Here is a 20695-nt window from a genome sequence, read left to right as displayed (position 1 = left end):
GCGTCTCCCTTCCAATATTCTTTGTATTCCAGTAGGTACACCTCTGTTGGTTGCTCTGGTTCCTCTACTTCTAGCTTGTAGCTTTGGAACATTTCGTAATCCCCCATTTGCCAATGGAAGAGCCCGTTAAGTGAGCATACCTCATCTTCAGAACATCCCTCCAATTCGAGCATCCCTTCACTGTTCGGCTCCATCGCGTTCTTGCCCTTACTTTCATCGAGACCCCCTTCCCCTTTATTAGAGTCCTTTGAGTCCGAGTCGGAAGAGGCGAGCTCTTCGCCGACATCTTGGGTGTGTAGGTCAATGGTATATTTCCACCCTCCCTTCTCCATGGAAAGTGTATTTTTCTTCCAGTTGTGGTTTACCCTCGCGTTGATCAACCACGCTCTCCCCAGGATGGCGTCATAGCCTTTCTTCTTCGAGGGAATAACCGCGAAATCTAACAAGAATGGTTGCGTACCAATTGTCACTTGCTAGGCCATCAACAGGCCGAGTGGCTTAATGCCGTGTTGGTCCGCTCCCACCAGGTTGAATGTGGGTGGCCACAGGGTGGGCTTCCCCAACCGCTTCCATGTTTCTTCTGGTAGTACATTCACCCCAGATCCCCCATCCACAATGGTGTCCTTCAGAATGGTCCCACGGATACCCATTTCTACCACAGTTGGGTGTCTACCACTGCTCAAGGCTAGTAACATCGGGTCAGTCGAAGGGCTGACGGAAACCTCCACCTGTGGTGTACTCTTCGAAGCGGTGGTGGGAACCTCTACCTGTGGTGCACTCGACGATGCGGTGGCGGGAACCCCTACCTGTGGTGCACTCGACACTGTGGTGCTTTGCACATTGGTGAGGATGGCAGTCCTCAGTTGTGGCATAGAGTCTAGAAGGTCTTTTACCTTTATCGGCACCTCTATCTGCAAGATTTGCCCAATGATGTTATTTTCCGCTTCCGTACGGGATGATGTACTCGCCACCTCGTTGTCCCGTCGTTCGGTCGTCATCTCACATTCAATATTGGCCTTTGCCTCCCGTAATCTCTCCGTCTCCGTACGGGGGTCGGGATAAGTGGCTTTTGCCGTCTGGGCGCGGGTGATCACCAGTACTTCTTTCTCACCAGTCTTCTCAGCCTTCTCAATGTTGAGGAGATTAACCCCTACCTGCGGGCAATTTGCATCCTCATGGTCGCCTAGCCCACACCAACGACAAAGGTGCTGAGGGGTGGCTTCCTTCGTGCAATCATGGGCGAAGTGCCCCCACTGATTACAGGCCCTACATTGGATAATTGGCCGGCCCTTGGCGTCATACTGGATACGGCTTCCGTTATTGTTATTGTTGCTATTCCTTCCGCCGCCACGTCTGTTGTCCCGGTATCCTCCAGATGATGCCGTTGTGTTAGTATGTTGGCCGGTACCCGCTGGTGCGGATGTTGTGGCCTGCTCCGTGAACAGCACCTGGTTCATTTGCGCACTTCGGGTTTTCATGTTGTATGGGCACTCCCTGGTGGAGTGTCCCATCACTTGGCAAATCTCGCAGAATGCCTTCTTTTGGCAAGTACCCTTTGTGTGCCCTTCCTCTTTGTACTCAGTGCACCATATGTCCCCTTCGTTCCGACCAGTGCTTCTCATTATTTTGAATTCCTTTCTCATTCGCTCCATGTCTTTCTGGAGCGCTTGCACCCGTTTGCCAGCCTCGTCGTCGCTGCTGCTTTCCTGTGAAGAGTCATCGTCCTCGGATGAGGATTTATTACTTTTCTTCTTCTTTGATGTTTTGTGTTCGCTCTCCAGGTCCATCGCACTATTATAAGCGTCGTCATATGAAGTCGGGGGTACAATTTTCATCTTTCTCCGTAGGGAGGATTTCAACCCTTCAACGAACCATCGTTTCTTCAATCCATCTGCTGGTTGGCTTTCCATTTTACCCAAGAGTTCTTTCAGCCTCCGACTGTATGCCCGTACTGTCTCCCTGGTACCTTGTTTGGTACTGTATCTCTCCGTTACAATTTCATTGTCATCACAGAGCAACCGAAACTCCCCTGTGAATTCCTTCTGTAGATTGGCCCACGTGGCCACTTTTTGCTTGTCCACATCAGAGTACCAATCTATGGCAACTCCTTGTAACGTGGCTAGGAACTGTTGTACCTAGTCATCCTGGTCTGTTACTCCGTTGGCGGACCAAATGGTTTCACATGTACGGCAATGCCGTAAGGGGTCTTCCTTGCCCTCCCCTGTGAACTTTGGCAATTTTTGTTTACTCGCCATCCCACCACTGGGTCTCGCTCCTCTAATTCCTTGTGTGCTTGTACCTGGCGATCCTCCGCCTCCTGCAACTGAACCTCCACTCGTGGGTCCTCCGGAAAAAGTTGCTGACACCGAACCAAACAAATTGCCTCCCGTACGGTACCCTTGTGCTCCCTCGGCACCTTCGGTCGTACCGTCACCTTCCGGTGTCTCCCTCCGGTTGTCCTCCGAAATGGACAAATTCTTTAGCAAGTGTCTAGTAGTGTCGACCAGGTTTAGACTTCGCCTTGTTTGTTCCACCAACTCTTCACGGTTTCTTACCCTACGGTGGTATTCTGGCGAACTGTAGAGTTCTCCTTCGGCACCCTCCATGACTCCGTCTGGCAGCCCTACAACAGTGTAGACAGTGTAGTTCTCTCCATCTATCTCTGCCTCCGCAACCTCCGTGACACCTCCTGGGTTCCCTTCGAGCAACCCCTCAGCCGGTCGTCACTCGGCAAGCTGCCTTAGCCTACGCCTTCGTTCTATCTGTTGTCTGAGATTCAACGCGGTTTGTGCCACTTCCCATTCGTCACTCTGTATCTTTTTATTTTTGTCCTTATTTAGTCTATTGGGCATAAGTCACTTCCATACACAACAAACACACGCCATGTACACAAAAAAACTTTTACTATTTTTATTTTTATTTTGCCTTTCGGCCACAATTTATATCAGCAGTGTGTCGGGATTATTACAAGGTTCAATTTCCTCCTGGCCTGGCGCCATCTTTCCGTTTCCCGTCGGCTGTTCTCTTCGTAGCGTTGCAGGATTTGTTGTCGTCGCTCTTCCTGGGCAATCTCCTCCAAGCGGGGCTGTTGTGCCAGCGATGCCTGTGCAAGCAACCGAGGGAGGTGGTTCATCAACCGGTTTACTGCCGGGCTAACCTCCAGCGCTGTCCACACGGCACTTGGTGGGATTTCTGCCTCCGCCGCTTCTCGTCGAACGTATGTCTGAATGGCTACCTGGAGCAAAATTGAAAATTCTCGCGTTGTCGTGTCTTCTCCTGTGTAAAGTTCTGTCCACGCGTCGTCGGCCTCCGGGTTTACTTCACCAACGGGTAGGCCCATTGTGTCTGTGCGCCATCCGTGTCTTCCGTTCCCGAGTTCGTCTAGGCAACGGCGCCAGATGTTTGCCCTCTCGGGTAAACGGTTAAATGCAGAAAGTAAATGCACAGAACATAATGGAAATACATTAAATAACTAGTCTCTATATTAATTCAACAGTCCATGTACATCAAGTGCTTATAACATTACATTTGACATGACTATCATGATCCTACTTCGAAGAAAAGGTACACAATATATAATACCCGAAGGGGTGTGACACAACCGTCGCGACTCCAACTAGCTACCCGTCGGCTAACTAACTGACCGCCGTAACTCATTATTACCGACGACAACATAACATAATGATTATTCCCATCAACAGAGCATGATCAGGTATGCTGATACTGATCGCCCATGTTTGGGCGAGATTTATGATGGCATGGATTGCATGGTGGAAAAAATAAAATAAGTAATAAATAGAAAAGAAAATGACCCAACGGAAACATTTTTCAAAGTTGTGCAGAAAATTGTTGTTGACCGTTGGAACAAGATGACCACCCCCTTACATCTCTTAGCATTTGCTTTGACGCCAAAATTTTATAGTGCAGAGATGCTTGCAACACCAAGGAGGGTGCCACCATATAGAGATGCAGAGGTTGCTTCTGGCTATAGGGCTGCCTTTAAAAAGATATATCAAGATGAGGAGACAAGAAATATTGTCATGAGAGAGTTTGGCCAATTTGTATCTGCAAAAAATCATGATATTGTAGCTCTTAATGCTAGATATGGGATGGATGCTGATGAGTGGTGGTATGTACATGGTCAAGGCTCCATTTACTTGCAGCCTCTTGCAATTAAACTTAACTCCCAAGTATGTATCTTTTTATTTTTTATTTTTATAGTTTTCCAATTCCATTTGATGCTATCATATTTTTATTTTATAATTTTAATTTATAAATTTCTAATTATGTTTTAACTATTAACAGGTTGCAAGTTCTTCTTCAGCTGAGTGGAATTGGAGTACATACTCCTTCATCCACTCAGTCAAACGTAATCGTTTGGGTGCAAAGAAAGCTGAGGATTTGGTCTACGTACACTCCAACCTTCGTTTGTTGTCACATAAGGACCCTGAATATAGTGAGGGTGTAACAAGGAATTGGGATCTAGCCCCTGAGTGTGCTGATTTAGATGCTACAGTTGCACAACTTTGCCAAGTCTCTATAGACGAGGCGGTTATGGAATTTGAGAGAGACATAGCTAGTGGGAGTGGCATTCCATTTGATATTGGTTCAATTGATGCTGAATTTGAACCACTTGATGATCGTGGGCTTGGGTTGGATGCTTCAGATGAAGATGAATATGGAATTTAAATCCCATAGATGGCTTGTAATTTGAATGTTTAACTTTATACTTTATTGTGTCATGACATTTTCACATTTTGAAACTTGAAACTTGAATATTATCTTTTTTGCAAATTATGAATATGATATTACATTTATGATTTATGATATATCAATATCAGAATATTTATTGGCATAGGCAATTATGGATTTATGATTTATGATTTATCTGTTATCATTTATGTATCATTGTATGGGAAAGTTACATTGTATGTTTGATGTTTCATATTTGTATGTTTGAACTGTGAACATATATAATTTTGATGTTTGAAGTTTGAACATATATATATATATATATATGTACGGACGAACCCGTACCCATACCCAAAAAAAAATTTTTTTTGCCGAATCCACGAATCCGAACCTGAATCCGAACTGGAACCGATAACTTAAAACACTTTGCAGGAAGCCAAAATATTGAGTGATGTGAAATGCAAACACTTAGAACTGCTGCAACTAAGATTCTAGATCATATATACGTCATTAGATCATACCATGGATCATGGAATTCACCCGGACAATTCGTCAAACAGTTTGAATGCAGCTGCAACAGAATGCTAGATGCAAAACTTCTTTGGCAAATATATTATGGCATGAGTTGACAACATTTTTTCCACCTAAGATACTGATAACAATACGCCCAGATATAGCTGATGCAGAATATGACAATTGAGAAACACCATAAAATATTAATATTGACTCATACAGCTTGCTTGGAACTTAATTCAGATCTGCACCAGCAATGGAAAATGTTTCCAGACTCCCATGGCCAATGCTACTATTAAACACTTGCAACCCACACGCCACTTCCATATAAGGCTGCGACAAACAAATAACTTCTGAAGTCGCCTTATAACAGTTGTCCACAATGTCACACCTAGCACTAAGTCTTTGAATGCCCAGCCATTGATAGCATTCACACCCAGGAATGGGAGTAAAACTCACGCCTAGCCAATAAAATGTATGGTGGCCAGAAAAATGCATATTACTCGCCCAAACTCACTGAATATCTTCATCGCCCATCTTCATATTTGCTCCTTGTTGGCTATGGCATCCAACTCATTTCCTAGCATTCATGTGATGTATACCTGAAATGGCAAATCTCTATCCAAAAATCAAAGTAAACAATAATTTTCTGTTTGCCTGCAAACCCACGGAAAATTATCAAATTTCAACATGCGGAGTACATATATCTTTCACATACCCCAAATTTTGAATTCCAATCCAATAGATGGACCTATGAATCCTGTCCAAATCCACCTGGGTTGGCTGAAATGGGTTTTCATCCAATCAACCAAGAAAAAACCCAAGGGTTTCCGTCCTAAGGCTTGCACTCACAAAAGAGAAAAAAATTCAGCATGTGCAAATGAACTTTCAAGTCCCCTTTTATAATTTCCCAATAGAACTTGCCAAATGTTATTTTAATTTCCCACTCAAAATATATCATTAAAGTACTTTTATAAAGTGACTTTATAATATTTACCTTTAAAATCACTCGAGTCACTTTATTAAATTAATTAAAATAAAGTCATCCGGAAACTTACTTTATTGGACAGCTTTATTAATTAATTAATTAATTAATTCCCTATCAAGTCCTAAAATTAGGCCAAGGAAATTAAATAGGCTAAAAGGGAAACTTCCGGCGACTCAGCAGAAGGGTACATTAAAACATATAGGCCCTGCAGTTCTGAATGGTCGATTAATTTTTTTCTTTTTGCTGTTCACCTGCAGGATTATTAATCATGCGCTTCCACAGTCTGCTCAGAGCTGATAGGAGTTGGAGAAAACAATAACAATTTGGTAGTTGTATATATGGATCTCTGATATAAAGACCATGCTTTGTCAAACAAACTATAAGTACATTCAGTTTATTACGTTCAGCTTGCTCTTTTGTGTCTCATCATGTTGAAATTGTAACAATCCACCTACAACACCTCATAAGGGGCAGCGGCAACTGAAGAAGCTTGAATTCAATTTGATAGATTGAAGGTAGATGACTGATAGAGAGAGGATTCATGCTTCAATGCAGTAAATTGGAGAGTTACTTACCTATTATTCTCTAATACAATAGATAAAGTCAAAAGTTAGTCTCATAGGAAGTAACAATTGCTTTTGTATTTATCAGTAAACATCTTTCATCATTTTTTATCTTTTTGGAATCTTTGAACAGCCGATTTTCTGCGGAGAGTTGTATACGTGGAGGTTGTTGCAAGTGAAGCTTATATATGTGAAGGTATATCTTAAGGTTTGCTTTTTGGAAAAAAAAAAAATGACAGGAAATCACACAAATCAGGAGATAGGGAGTGAACATTTCTGTTGAAACGATTTATAAAAGATTACTATTTAATTGAAGGTTTGGTATTACTGATTACAGTTTCATTCTTATACAACAGCTTTTTATAAACGGAGAAATCATATGTTAAGTTTGAGGGGTATAACTTCACACGTGACAGATTAAGGTGTAACTGATTCTAATTGAGAAAGATTTGTGGGATATTGTAGCTGGAAACATAAAAAAGTTACAAGATGTAGATGAAGCAACAAAATGGACAGTTAAAGATTGTAAAGCAACAATGCTCATTGGTCTTGGATTATCAGATTATACTTGCATCATATTGATCTTTCAAAGTCTTTCAAAGAACTCAAAGCAAATTTTGCTAACAAGCTTCTAGAGAAAAGATGTCAAACAAGCAAAAACATTTTGGCCTGAAGATGAATGAAAGTGAAAGTATTGTTCAGCATCAGTACATCTCAATGTCTTCTCAATCAACTTGCTGGTATCAATTCTACAGTTGAATATGATGATGCTAAAGCAATTTTTAAGTATTATGTCTTCAAGTTTTGATAATGATGCATTTATATTAAACAAACTCAATCCGAATATGTAAACTATGATTAATGAAGAAAGTTGACCAAAAAAATCACTTGATTAATGAATAAAATGCTATACTTGTCAAGAAGTATACCATTTCAGTAGTGAAAAATAAAGTGTTTACATTTTTTTGTCTGTGTTACCGGTTTGGGCCCTGGAACCTGTCTGTTCGAGTCTGGCCCAGGTCGCATATAGGTCCAGATCTAATTTGAATTGGGAGCCATCCAGGGTCCCATCCCTAACCTCTATGTCTGTTCAGGACAACCTGGGCATAGCTACAAAAAATTTCACTTCTTTTCATGCCCAGCAAGTGAATTTGACTGTTTAAAAAAAATCTTCTAACTTGAATTTGACTTTGACCAAAAGCCCAAAAAGCACCCCCCAAACCCTAAAATGTGGAGTCCAGACATTTTGAAAACAAAAATAAAGTAATTTATCTTATTGTGAATATGAATGCAAAACAAAAATATCATTCATCCTTGCTTTGCATGAATAGAGTTCAAGATTGATCAGCAAATGTTCCAAAATGGTTGGCCTATTATTCCTATGCATTTGCAAGAGCCCCTTTTGTTGCCAAGGAGTTCATAAAGGAAGATTTTGCAAAAGGAGTAGGTTTTTTACAATTTTTTAGTTTTTTTCTACATTTTTTTCACAAATGAACTCTCTTGTTTTGTTTTCATTCCTTTGTGAATCTATAACACGTTTAATTTTTATAAATGAGTTAAATTGTATGTATGTTCTTTTTTTTCATTTGTTTCAGATCTTCAAATGTGTTGTTTATTGGACTTGTTGTCATAGCCTCATAGGTGTTACAATGGCAATTGGTTCTAGCTCCATGGGTCGACCTCACTTCAAAACAAACCCAAATTGTCCCCTTTAGAAATATGTTGATATGGTATAGCAACTTCCAAGTGTTGAGAATTATGTTTGGGTCTGTAGTGGGTGTGATGTTAGGTATTCAAGCTCATATACTTAAGTGAAAGGCCATTTGTGCCACATTCATGGACTAGGCATTAAAACTTGCCCAAGAAAAAATGGTGTACCATTCTAAAGCACAAGTCATGGCATATATTAATGAGCATGAAAAACAAATCAAGTGGCAGGTCGCAAATCAAACCATCCTTTGTTAAAAAAGGGATCTCAAGGAATGAAGCCCTCTTCATAGTCTTCAAATTTTCAACCTGTAGAGAGCCACCCATTTTCGGCCACACCTGAAGAACAACCCATGGCCTTTGTGCATATGAGATCAAAGGGGTCGTTGGAAATGGCATTTCAAAACGAATCTCGAGAGATTGTGTCATATCCCTGAACATATATAGGATCACAGCCTTTGTAAAGGAGATCACAGCTTTAATAGCAGTCAAACCCAGGCAATTAAAATAAATAGGGCCGAAGAATATTCAATAAGAGTGTATATTTCAAAGGCTGACCTAGATAATAGGGAATTTAATTATGAGCAATTGCATTAGAGAGCCCAACCTGAATTAAAAGTGAATCAGGATGCCAGTGATTTATCCAAGACAGCCAACTCAAAATAGATGATAAAATAATAATAATAATAATAATAAAGAAAATTGCTAGGGCCGATCTAAGACTTGTTAAGTCAAGCACTCAATCTGAAAGGACACAACTCTTGCCAAGGGAAAAGGTATGTGCGAAGAGGTATGTCCCTGGCCCAAAGGAAAGATATAAAAGTAGGACAATTTCCCCGAGGAAGGAATTGAATCAGATCAGACCAACTTAAAGAAGAAGAAGAAATTTACAAATCGGAGCAAGCCTATTACATCCAACATATAAATATATTAATACAGCAGATTATAAGCATTCCACTGAATGTCAATCTATTCAATGTATAATAAGCAAACCCTAGAGCAGATCTAAGGAAAATTTAAGGGCAGAAATGTGTGAAGACTATGAGCACTTCATTTCAGGCTTTATGAGCAGCAAGAGATCGAACAGGGGCAGACCTGATACAATCAGATTCAGGCATACAGATAGACCTGATATAATTAGATTCAGGCATACAGATATTATTATTACAACTGTGATTTGATATGAAATAATAATTCTTGTGGATCTCAACTAGGATTTGTGATTTTAGGGCAAAAACTAGGGCATGTACAGAAAGGGATATTACAAGTAGTATCATAGCACCGTTCCTGCCAGCCTGAGGGAACAGAGAGCAGGTTGTAATCAGAATTACATAGGTATTTACATTAAGGCGTGTTTTGTATGAATGTTGACTTAATGAAACAGCAAAATCAGAATGAAGACAACCGACTTCTTTAGCTTCATAATGCAGTGACTTTCTGGGCAGACTGTGATTAGTAATGATTGAGTTTATTGTGTACAGTTTGAAGACATACAACAGCAGTTAATATGATACAATAATTAATAATTCAAGGCTCTTTTAGGAAGGTCGATTCTAAATAGTTATGCTAAACATATGATCAACTTTATGAAACAGACAGCCGACTTGATTATGGTTCAAGAGATGTGATTTGGCTATGAACAGTAATATAATATGCACAGCAAAGTGGCAGATTAGTGTTTAAAGAAATGTATTACCAATGCAAAGATAATGCAGTGATCTTGAACCAAGAAATAGTTGACAATGAACAGCAATTAAATGGATAAATAGTTGATTTCTTATATGAACAACTCTTCAATGTAGTCAATTCTCCAAGAAAAATATAAGATAAAAAAATTAATATATACAGTGATATATTAAGGAACAACTAAAGGCAGTGATTTACATATACATAACTAAGGCAGCGATTACACTTACACAGAATTAAGTAAATAATGCTTGATCTATATCCCCACACGGTGCAATTCAGTAAGTAAATAATGATTACTGTGACTTCATAAAAAGGGTGTGTTTTCATTAAAGCAAGAAAAGGTGCGATGATGTTTAAAAGAGTTACAATTTGAAAGGATGCAAAACAGCATTAGAAGATCTGTTTAATGACTATAAGCAGCGATCTTTTATAAGAAAGGAAGTCTTATGTTAGCAAACATTAAAAAGTGAAGAAGCAGCAATTAAGGAAAGGTGCAATCTGTTTAGAGAAAATAATAATTGCTCGAAAAGACATAACTCTTGAAAGGTTGTCACTTCATAAAGTTGCCTCTCTTTGAAGAGTCGTCTCCATTCTTAAAGACATACAATGGGGTATAAATGAGATAAGAATTGAGAGTGAAGAGCGAGGGGTGTATTGTGTGTGAAGAAGACAATCAAGTGTATAATATATACACCAAATTAAGAGAGAATATTATATGAAGATCAAAGGTGAAGTATATAAAGAGTTGGTAATAGACTTTTGAGAAGAGATTGTGGATACTTTACGACAGTCCTACGATAAGATTATAGAAGACTTTACAGCAGATTTGTGGAAGATTTTCTAGCAGATTTGTGGAAGAGATTTATTGTGAATTGTGGAATAATGATTACCCCAAGGGATGAAATTGGTCATAGTTGGATGTTCCCGCCGCTTGTAAAATAATGATAACCCCAAGGGATGGAACTGGTCATAGTTGGACATTCCTGCCTCTTGTGGGCCAAGTGATGAAATGATTACCCCAAAGGATGGAATTGGTCATAGTTGGGTGTTCCTGCCTCTTGTGGGCCAAGTTATGAATTGATTACCCCAAGGGATGGAACTAGCCATAGTTGGATGTTCCTGCCTTTTGTAGGCCAAGTGATGAACCGATTACCCCGAGGGATGGAATTGGTCATAGTTGGACGTTCTTGCCTCGTGTGGGCTAAGTGATGAACTAGGGTAGGGATGGAACTGGTCATAGTTGGATGTTCCTGCCTCTTGTGGGCCAAGTGATGAATTGATTACCCCAAGGGATGGAACTAATCATAGATAGATGTTCTTCCCTCGAGTGGGCTAGGCAATAAATTGATTACCCCAAGAGATGGATCTAGTCTTGGTTGAATGTTCTTGCCTCTTGTGGGCTAAGTGATGAATTGATTACCCCAAGAGATGGATCTGATCCTGGTTGGATGTTCTTGCCTCTTGTGGGCTAAGTGATGAATTGATTACCCCAAGAGATGGATCAGGTCCTAGTTGGATGTTCCCTCTTGTGGGCTAAGTGATGAATTGACTACCCCAAGAGATGGATTTGTAACTGGTGGAACGTTCCTGCCTCTTGTGGGCTAAGTGATGAATTGATTACCCCAAGAGATGGATCTAGTCCTAGTTGGACGTTCTTGCCTCTTGTGGGTTAAGTGATGAATTGATTACCCCAAGAGATGGATCAGGTCCTAGTTGAACATTCTTGTTCTTGTGGGCTAAGTGATGAATTGATTATCCCAAGGGATGGATCTGGTCTTGCTTGTGTTGATGTGTTTTTCATGCACAATGCAACACAGAATAAAATACTAAGTATTCTATCCGCTCTTGAACAAAATCCTCCCAAGTGATAAGCTACATGATCAAATAGTATGACTCCAAGGTTCTGAATGTCAGGTCATGACATGCTCTTAGATAGACTTAGTGTGTATGATGCAATTTTGCTAGAATCACAAGGCAGACTTACGTTGAATCTTGAATGCTTGAATACTGCTAGAACATGGAAATTAACTTGATTGAAAAAAAGGAAAAAGGATAGGGTTTAGGAAGCTATTATAATCCTAAGAATATAAGAGGAATGGACAATCTTTGGTGAAACTCAACTAAGCTTTGCTTTGACATGCAATGAACATCTCCACAAGGCTAGTGCAATCTTCTAGGGATAGCTAACGATTTTCAAATCACCACTACAAGCATAGACACCATCAAGACGATGCATATCAATGAAGGAGTGATAATTGAAGTTAAATTTGGCTAAGATGGATCCAATTGACTATGCAAGACACTTTACAATCAGCAAGGTGTTAGTAGTATTGATGTACGAATTTCACCATTGATCATGCACAAAGTCTTCCATTCGTCTAAACAATATGAGAATTAAATGAGAAGTAAAGACCATGCAAATTGCTGAATCAACATATGAATTTCATCACACCTTCAATGAAGTTTACATGCTTCTTACAACAAAGTCTTGGCAACAATCTTTGCCTTCTCCTCTTACTCTACTCTAACTATTTGCTTGCTATCTAACTTCTATCTACTACTGATCTATTAACTATTAACTATTAACCTTTACAAATGAAGTGGAGCCTTATATAGTGCTCTCATTACAATGAAGGGCCAAGATCAAATCCTCATCAATGGCCAAGATCGAAAGATAGAAACCCTAATTAGGGGTTGTTACACCCATTACAAAGCATTTAATGCTTGACCAATGATAGACTTACAATAAAATGGACACACGTCCTCCTTTGAATTTTCGACCAATAGATGATGAGGGTAGGTGCATCGAACTTTGTGCCCACATGTGGTCGTTATCATCTTTGATGGATGAGTCAGGTGCATTGAATTTGGACACCTTAGCTTGAAATGATGTGATTGGATAAGTGATGACCGGGTGCCACCTTAGCTAGCTGATTCTTGTAACTCATCACAAGTTGAAGGTGATGGAGGCATATCTCTTGATACTCAACATTTCCAAGCTCAACCATGAATGAAATGAAGGTAGGAGATATTCCCAATTTGCATTATCTTCTGACTTTGATTAACCCTTCTAAAACTATCTCATGTCCTGATCACCTCCACCCTGGAGCTTTCATCTTGCTATACTAGCAATGATTCTTGGATTTCCGGAGGAAATTCAAGATTGTGCAAAATTTCTTCCTTGAGTGTTTGATCTTCCTTGTAGAATGTTATCTTCTTCATGCGGTGGAAATCCTTCATACCAAGTCTAGAGTTTTCTTGTGCCCTCCTTGATCTCTTCTCCTTGCATTGTAGTGATTTGGGTTTGATGACCTTATCCTTGTGTTGCCCTTGCTACTTGCTCGTCATCTATGCTTCGATTCACCCTCTTGCATGTAGGTGTGATCTTCCTTCCATGCCCTAACGTCTTGACTTTCTCACATTCCTTTGTATGTTCATCCCCCTTGCATCAAACATGGAAACAAAAATAACATGAATTAAAACATTGTAAAAAGTACTTAATCAAGCTTCCCACTACCTTCTCTAAATCTGGAAATGAATTTTCTGATCATGGAAACATCTGATTTTAAGTCTGATTTACCTTCTTTTGACTTAAATTCTCATCAATTTGAGTCTGATTTTGTGTCTCGGACCTCATTTAATAGGTTTTAGGTGGCAAAGGAAGTTCGTGGATCTCATAGGGCAAAGGAAGTGACTAAAGGAAGGTCACGGTTTTGACACCCCAAAGGAAGTTTGCTGATTAGAGACCCCAAAGGAAGCATTGAGTGGAGGGTCGTGACTTGAGGGGGTCAAAGGAAGTGCCATGGTAAAGCTTGTTTGCTCAAGTTCAATATCTTCCAAATCGCTGTAAAAACATTAAACACTCATCCTTAATCAAAATTTCAAAGGTCTTCTACCTTGATCGGGCTTATATGAGGTCAAAGGAAATGCTCCCAAAGAAGGTTACGGATCTAGGAGGGCAAAGGAAGTTCGGGCCTTGGAGTGGGCAAAGGAAGTGGATCAAAGGCATCAAACTTGAGTTAGACATCCTCCAAATCAATGCAAAAAACATCAAATGCTCCTCCTTAGTCAAAATTAGAGGTCTCCAAGCTAGATCACAACTTTGGGGGGTCAAAGGAAATGCATATCCAAGCTAGACTGCAGCTTTGAGGGGTCAAAGGAAATGCATCCAAGGAAGGTTGCGGATTTGGGGGGTCAAAGGAAATGACCTCAAAATGTCAATTTCGCTCACTTAATCACCTTGCTCTAAGCCACCTCATGATGGTTTATACCTTAGCCTATCCTCCTTCCAAGCATTCACTCTCTTTTAAACAATTTGCCTTCACCAAATTTCAGCACCTCATCTCTGATTTTACAAGCCAATGATGCTGATCAAATGGAATGATCATCATGAATCATTCATTTCCTAAATTTTGAGAGCTAACTGACCTCAATTCATCCTAAAGAGAGAGACTTGACTTGATTACCCCCTGGCCACCTAATATACTACACGTCTTCCAAATGAAAAGCTAATAGCAGAAGACTAAAACTACCAGCAGTTCCAGCAGTTAAGCAAAGACAACTAACCTAGAAAGCGAAAAAGTGGGGGTCCTCATTTGCAATGGGACGATGTGTGAATACGTCACAACAGGTTGGACATTCCTGCCGCTTCTAGGATGTGATACAAATGGCCATGACTTGGATATTGCATGCAATCGAACTTTGTTGGGTTGGGCAGTTTATTGGTGCCCTTTCAAGTCTCATACTAAACTAAGCAATGACTATTTATAGGATTGTTAACTAGCCATAATACTCATTATTCCTTAAACCATTAATGATAAATTGCGTTACTTAGGAATGTTATTATTGGAATTGTTGTTTTCCTTGCACAAACAGGTTGATTCCAAATCCTAATGTGTTGGAGTACTAGGGTAAATCTATGGATGCATTCTAGTCAAAGAGAAGAAATCAAACAACTTCTGTCTTATGTGTATACTTTGTGTTTGCATATGTTCATGTGTATACTTTTTGTCTTTATGTGTATTATCCGTGTTTGACTCATATCTGATGTGTTTTCAGCATGTGTTCTATTTTTTGTTGATCTAGAATATGAGGATAATTAGGGTGAACCAAAAAGAGATGAATTTGTTTAAAAAGAACATTGCATTTAAGGTCATAGATGTATGTCATGCTTCTAATCCGCATCTTAAATAAGCTCTCCCTTTAATGATAACAGATATCTATAGTATATGCAAACATTGGGACCACCTAATCAAAGCTAATCATGTCATAAGAAAGATCTAAAGATAACTTATCTCCAAGGGTCAGTTTAGTGGTCTGCATGTGAAAGATTGGACATTGCTTGAGGACAAAGAATTTTGGTAAGGGCAGACTGTCATATCCCTTAACATATATAGGATCGCAGCCTTTGCAAAGGAGATCAAAGCTTTTATAGCCGTCAATCCCAGGCAATTAAAATAAATAGAGCTGACTAGAATATTCAATAATAGTGTATATTTCAAACGCAAACCTAGATAATAGGGAATTTAATTGTGAGCAATTACATTAAAAAGGCTGACCCGAATTATAAAGATTCAAATTGGCAAAAATTTATTTAATGGAGTCAACCTGAATTAAAAGTGAATCAGGATGACAGCAATTTGTCTAAGACAGCCGACTCAAAATAGATAATAAAATGATAATAATAATATATATATATATATATATATAATAAAGAAAATTGCTAGGGCCGACCTAAGACTTATTAAGTCAAGTGCTCAATCTGAAAGGACACAACGCTTGCCAAGGGAAAAGGTATATATGAAGAGGTATGTCCCTGCCCCAAAGGAAAGATATAAAAGTAGAACAATTTCCCCAAGGAAGGGCATCAAAGAAGGAATTGAATCAGATCAGACCAACTAAAAACAGAAGAAGGATTTTACAAATCAGAGCAGGCCTATTACATCCAAAATATAAATATATTAATACAGCTGATTATAAGCATTCCATTGAATATCATATCTATTCAAGGTATAATAAGCAGAACCTAGAGCAGATCTAAGGAACATTTATGAGCATAAATGTGTGATGACTATGAGCAGATTATTTCAGTCTTCATGAGTAGTTAATTTCAAACTTTATGAGCAGCAAGAGATCGAACAGGGGCTGACCAGATATAATCAGATTCAGGCATACAGATATTATTATTACAACTGTGATTTGATGTGAAATAATAATTCTTATGGATCTCAACTAGCATTTGTGCTTTTAGGGCAAAAACTAGGCCATGTACATAAAGGGACATTATAGATTACCAATCAACACAACAAGATGTTTCTATGCAAATGGATTGGCTTTCAATGTTGTTCACTTACCATAGTGACAACAAATTTTGAAAGCAATTAATAAGGCTCCAAAAGGGTACAAGGGCTCAAGTTTTGAGAAAGTGCATAGCACCTTATTGGAAAAAGAAAAGTGAATTTTGTGGAGGACCGTTAAAATCCATCAAGGATTCATGGGCTGAAACAAAAGTGTCTAGTTCGATGAATGGAAGGATGCAAAATATTGGTCATTGATCAATGGTATTGCAGTGTCCCCTAAAGGAGCAATGTTTTTGAGAGCAAAGAATTGTGAAGGGGAGGTGAAGGATGGTGCATTTAGTGCTAGGGCTAATAAAACATTGTTAAAGTCATAATAAACAATGCCAAAAATTGTAGAATGACTGGATTATTGGTTGAGGAGCGTTATTCACACATTTTTTGTACAGTTTATGTTGTATACTCCTTAAACCTTATGCTACAAAAAATCGGCACCAAAACTGATTGGATCAAATAGGTGTATGCTAAGGCCAATGTTCATCACCAACTGCCATATATCACAAGGCATATTTGAAACATTCTTGAAATTGTAATTGTTGAAGGTAAGTGAAATATAAGATTTATTTTAATTACATTTTTTATTTTAGTAAAAAATTTGATTTTATAATTTTGATTTTCAAATAGGTTGATGAGACATCTTTTACCTGGAGACAACTTTTGAAGGTTGGCAAGGCACTTTCTAACATGGTCATCAACCCAAATTGGTACACATAGAGACAATCTAGCACTACAAGGGCAACAAATATTAATCAAATATATTTGAAACATTCTTGAAATTGTAATTAAAGAAGGTAAGTGAAATATAAGATTTATTTTAATTACATTTTTTTATTTTAGTAAAAAATTTGATTTTATAATTTTGATTTTCAAATAGATTGATGAGACATCTTTTACTTGGAGAAAACTTGTGAAGGTTGGCAAGGCACTTTCTAACATGGTCATCAACCCAAATTGGTACACATAGAGCCAATCTAGCACTACAAGGGCAACAAATATTAAGCAAGTGATCCTAGGCGACATTTGATGGGATCATGTTGAATATCTCCTCAATTTCACCAAGCCCATGTTAAGTATGATCCATTGCACGACATGGATAGGCCTTGTTTGGGAGTGATATATGATGGCATCAATTCAATGATTGAGAAGATGAAAGTCATCATAGATGCAAAAGAGTGGGATCGTAAAGAAGCTTTCTTCAAACAACTACATAAAATTCTTGAAGAGAGATGGAACAAAATGACCAACTTTCCACATCTTGTTGCCTTCGCATTCAATCCCAAATATTATGGCATTGAGTTCCTTTTTGTGTCAACAAAAATTGCCACACATAAAGATGTTGAGGTCAACCAAGGGTACAAGTAAGAATTTAGTAGTTACGAATTGAGTGAGTCTTGATCCATAAGTAGTGTTTGACAGTCAAGAAAACCACTGATGCAACTAGTTTGATCTGTTTTGGGTGAACAAGGAGATTTGGTGGAGAAGCATCATTAGATTTCTAGATGAGTTGCTCTGTTCAGTCCATTGAGTATGTCTTGATCCATAAGTAGTGTTTGATGGTCAAGAAAACCACTGATGCAACTAGTTTGATCTGTTTTAGGTGAACAAGGAGATTTGGTGGAGGTGCATCATTAGATTTCTAGATGAGTTGCTCTCTTCAGTCTATCCAATGGTTCATCCTTTGTTTAGAATGATGTAATCAGGAGGGAAAGTTATAATTAATATTATATTTTAATATAGTATATTGTAGGTTGTTAGAATATAATAGTTACTTAGTAAATAAATAAAACAAATATTAATTTTGGAGTTATTATCCCATGACATAACATAGGTTAGGTAGTTTTGTGTAGGAAAGCAAACATTTATAAGTCAATACAACGTAGTGTAAAATCAATGTGTAAAATTCCAAAGAAAACAATATATATCAATTTCATTATTGACTGCATTCATGATGAAATCTGTGCATATTTACTCTAACGAATTCAATACCATTCATAAGAATGCCATGTTGAAATCAAATCAGATAGACAAGATGAGAAAATCCAGACTTTTCAATGTTGTGGAGCATTTTGAATTATGAAAAGAGGAACTGGATCGAAATTTCAATGTGGCACAAAGGGGCTTGTTTATTTCATAAAATCCTTAATATAATTCAAAGCCATCAGAGTCGTTGTCATGTAATGGCAATCGGACACTCACAAGATTATGACAAAAAGTCCAAATCACACTCACTGCAATAAAGAAACCGAAAACTATAGCAAACACGTAGCAAGATTGCAAGGTAACAATAGTTTAAAGTCAGCCCATAACATCACCTAGAACTTACAAGATACATGCCAAAGCCTATTATACAGAGAGATGCTTCCCAATTCTTTCCTAAAGGCCTAGCATTAGAATGAATTTTGGCTAATCAGATTAAGAAGAGACTTCAAAGCCATCAGAGTCGTTGTCATGTAATGGCAATCGGACACTCACAAGATTATGACAAAAAGTCCAAATCACACTCTCACTGCAATAAAGAAACCGAAAACTATAGCAAACACGTAGCAAGATTGCGAGGTAACAATAGTTTAAAGTCAGCCCATAACATCACCTAGAACTTACAAGATACATGCCAAAGCCTATTATACAGAGAGATGCTTCCCAATTCTTTCCTAAAGGCCTAGCATTAGAATGAATTTTGGCTAATCAGATTAAGAAGAGACTTCAAAGCCATCAGAGTCGTTGTCATGTAATGGCAATCGGACACTCACAAGATTATGACAAAAAGTCCAAATCACACTCACTGCAATAAAGAAACCGAAAACTATAGCAAACACGTAGCAAGATTGCGAGGTAACAATAGTTTAAAGTCAGCCCATAACATCACCTAGAACTTACAAGATACGTGCCAAAGCCTATTATACAGAGAGATGCTTCCCAATTCTTTCCTAAAGGCCTAGCATTAGAATGAATTTTGGCTAATCAGATTAAGAAGAGACTTCAAAGCCATCAGAGTCGTTGTCATGTAATGGCAATCGGACACTCACAAGATTATGACAAAAAGTCCAAATCACACTCACTGCAATAAAGAAACCGATAACTATAGCAAACACGTAGCAAGATTGCGAGGTAACAATAGTTTAAAGTCAGCCCATAACATCACCTAGAACTTACAAGATACATGCCAAAGCCTATTATATCTTCAGTACAGAGAGATGCTTCCCAATTCTTTCCTAAAGGCCTAGCATTAGAATGAATTTTGGCTAACCAGATTAAGAAGAGACAACATCTCAGCATATGAATTGGACTAGGAGAAATGCACTTGACAAAAATAAAAGCTAAACCCTAAATAGATTAGATGGGCATCAAGTCAATACGTACGCATTGACCAGGAGAGTGATGAGCTGGTCTTTGCTCAAGGGAATCAAAAGCTGCCTCAAATCATCCTCTGATGGATGCATGGCTCCTCCACCGTTGCTTTCATCGTCTAATTTCCTCTTCTTCCCATCCTCAATGCACTCCATCTTTGTGCGAATTATTGTTTCTATCTCAAAATATAATATACCCTCCAATCCAAAATACCCCAAAAAGCCCTACTAAACCCCAAATCTGAGCCAGCAGATAAAAAGAAAACAAGTCGAACGTAGTCCCAAATACAATGGATCCACCTGCTACGTAAATTCGCCTCGCAACCCCAAACGCATGTACAAGAATAAGCAAAACCCAAATGGCAAAATGATCGAAGGAAAAAGAAATCTCAGGGTACTGTGAATTTTAGACAAGAAGCAGACATAATGAATGGGCCTGTCTGGGGTCTCGAAATTGAATATTGAATGTGAAAATTCCGACCTGTCAATTTTAGTGGAAAACTGATCAATGGATTTCGAGGTTCGGATATTTGTACTAAAATGCAAAATGCACGTTGGATGATCAGATTTGCACTGATTTCTGAGTAACTGGGATTTTAGTTGAGTAAATGGGCCCCTGTACTTTGAATTATAACGTAATGGTAAAAATGACGAAAACTAATCGAATGTGTTAATATGAAATGAGATTATTTTAATTTCGTAAAATTATAAAATAATTATTAAGTGGATAAAAATTAAATAAATTTTTTAAAAGTAATAAAATATTTTTTAATGAAATAAAATAACTTATTTTTAACATAAATATCTTATGTAAAAGTAAAATATAATTGAAATTCAAAT

General features: G+C 38.5%; 1 protein-coding gene across 1 annotated transcript in view; it reads right to left on the bottom strand.

Moving 5' to 3' along the window:
* LOC131065178 (UBP1-associated protein 2C) overlaps positions 1-20454 on the bottom strand; it is a 29809-nt gene extending 9355 nt beyond the window's left edge. Inside the window, exon 1 of the mRNA XM_057999621.2 lies at positions 19869-20454. Coding sequence (XP_057855604.1) covers positions 19869-20011 — 143 coding nt within the window. The 5' untranslated portion in view covers positions 20012-20454. The remainder of the gene's footprint in view (positions 1-19868) is intronic.
* Positions 20455-20695: the final 241 nt, after the last annotated feature.

This window comes from Cryptomeria japonica, chromosome 10 (genome assembly GCF_030272615.1).
Source record: "Cryptomeria japonica chromosome 10, Sugi_1.0, whole genome shotgun sequence".
In the NCBI taxonomy this organism is placed as follows: Eukaryota; Viridiplantae; Streptophyta; class Pinopsida; order Cupressales; family Cupressaceae; genus Cryptomeria; species Cryptomeria japonica.
Note: the sequence above shows the minus strand (reverse complement) of the source record. Positions and strands in the feature narration are given on the sequence as shown.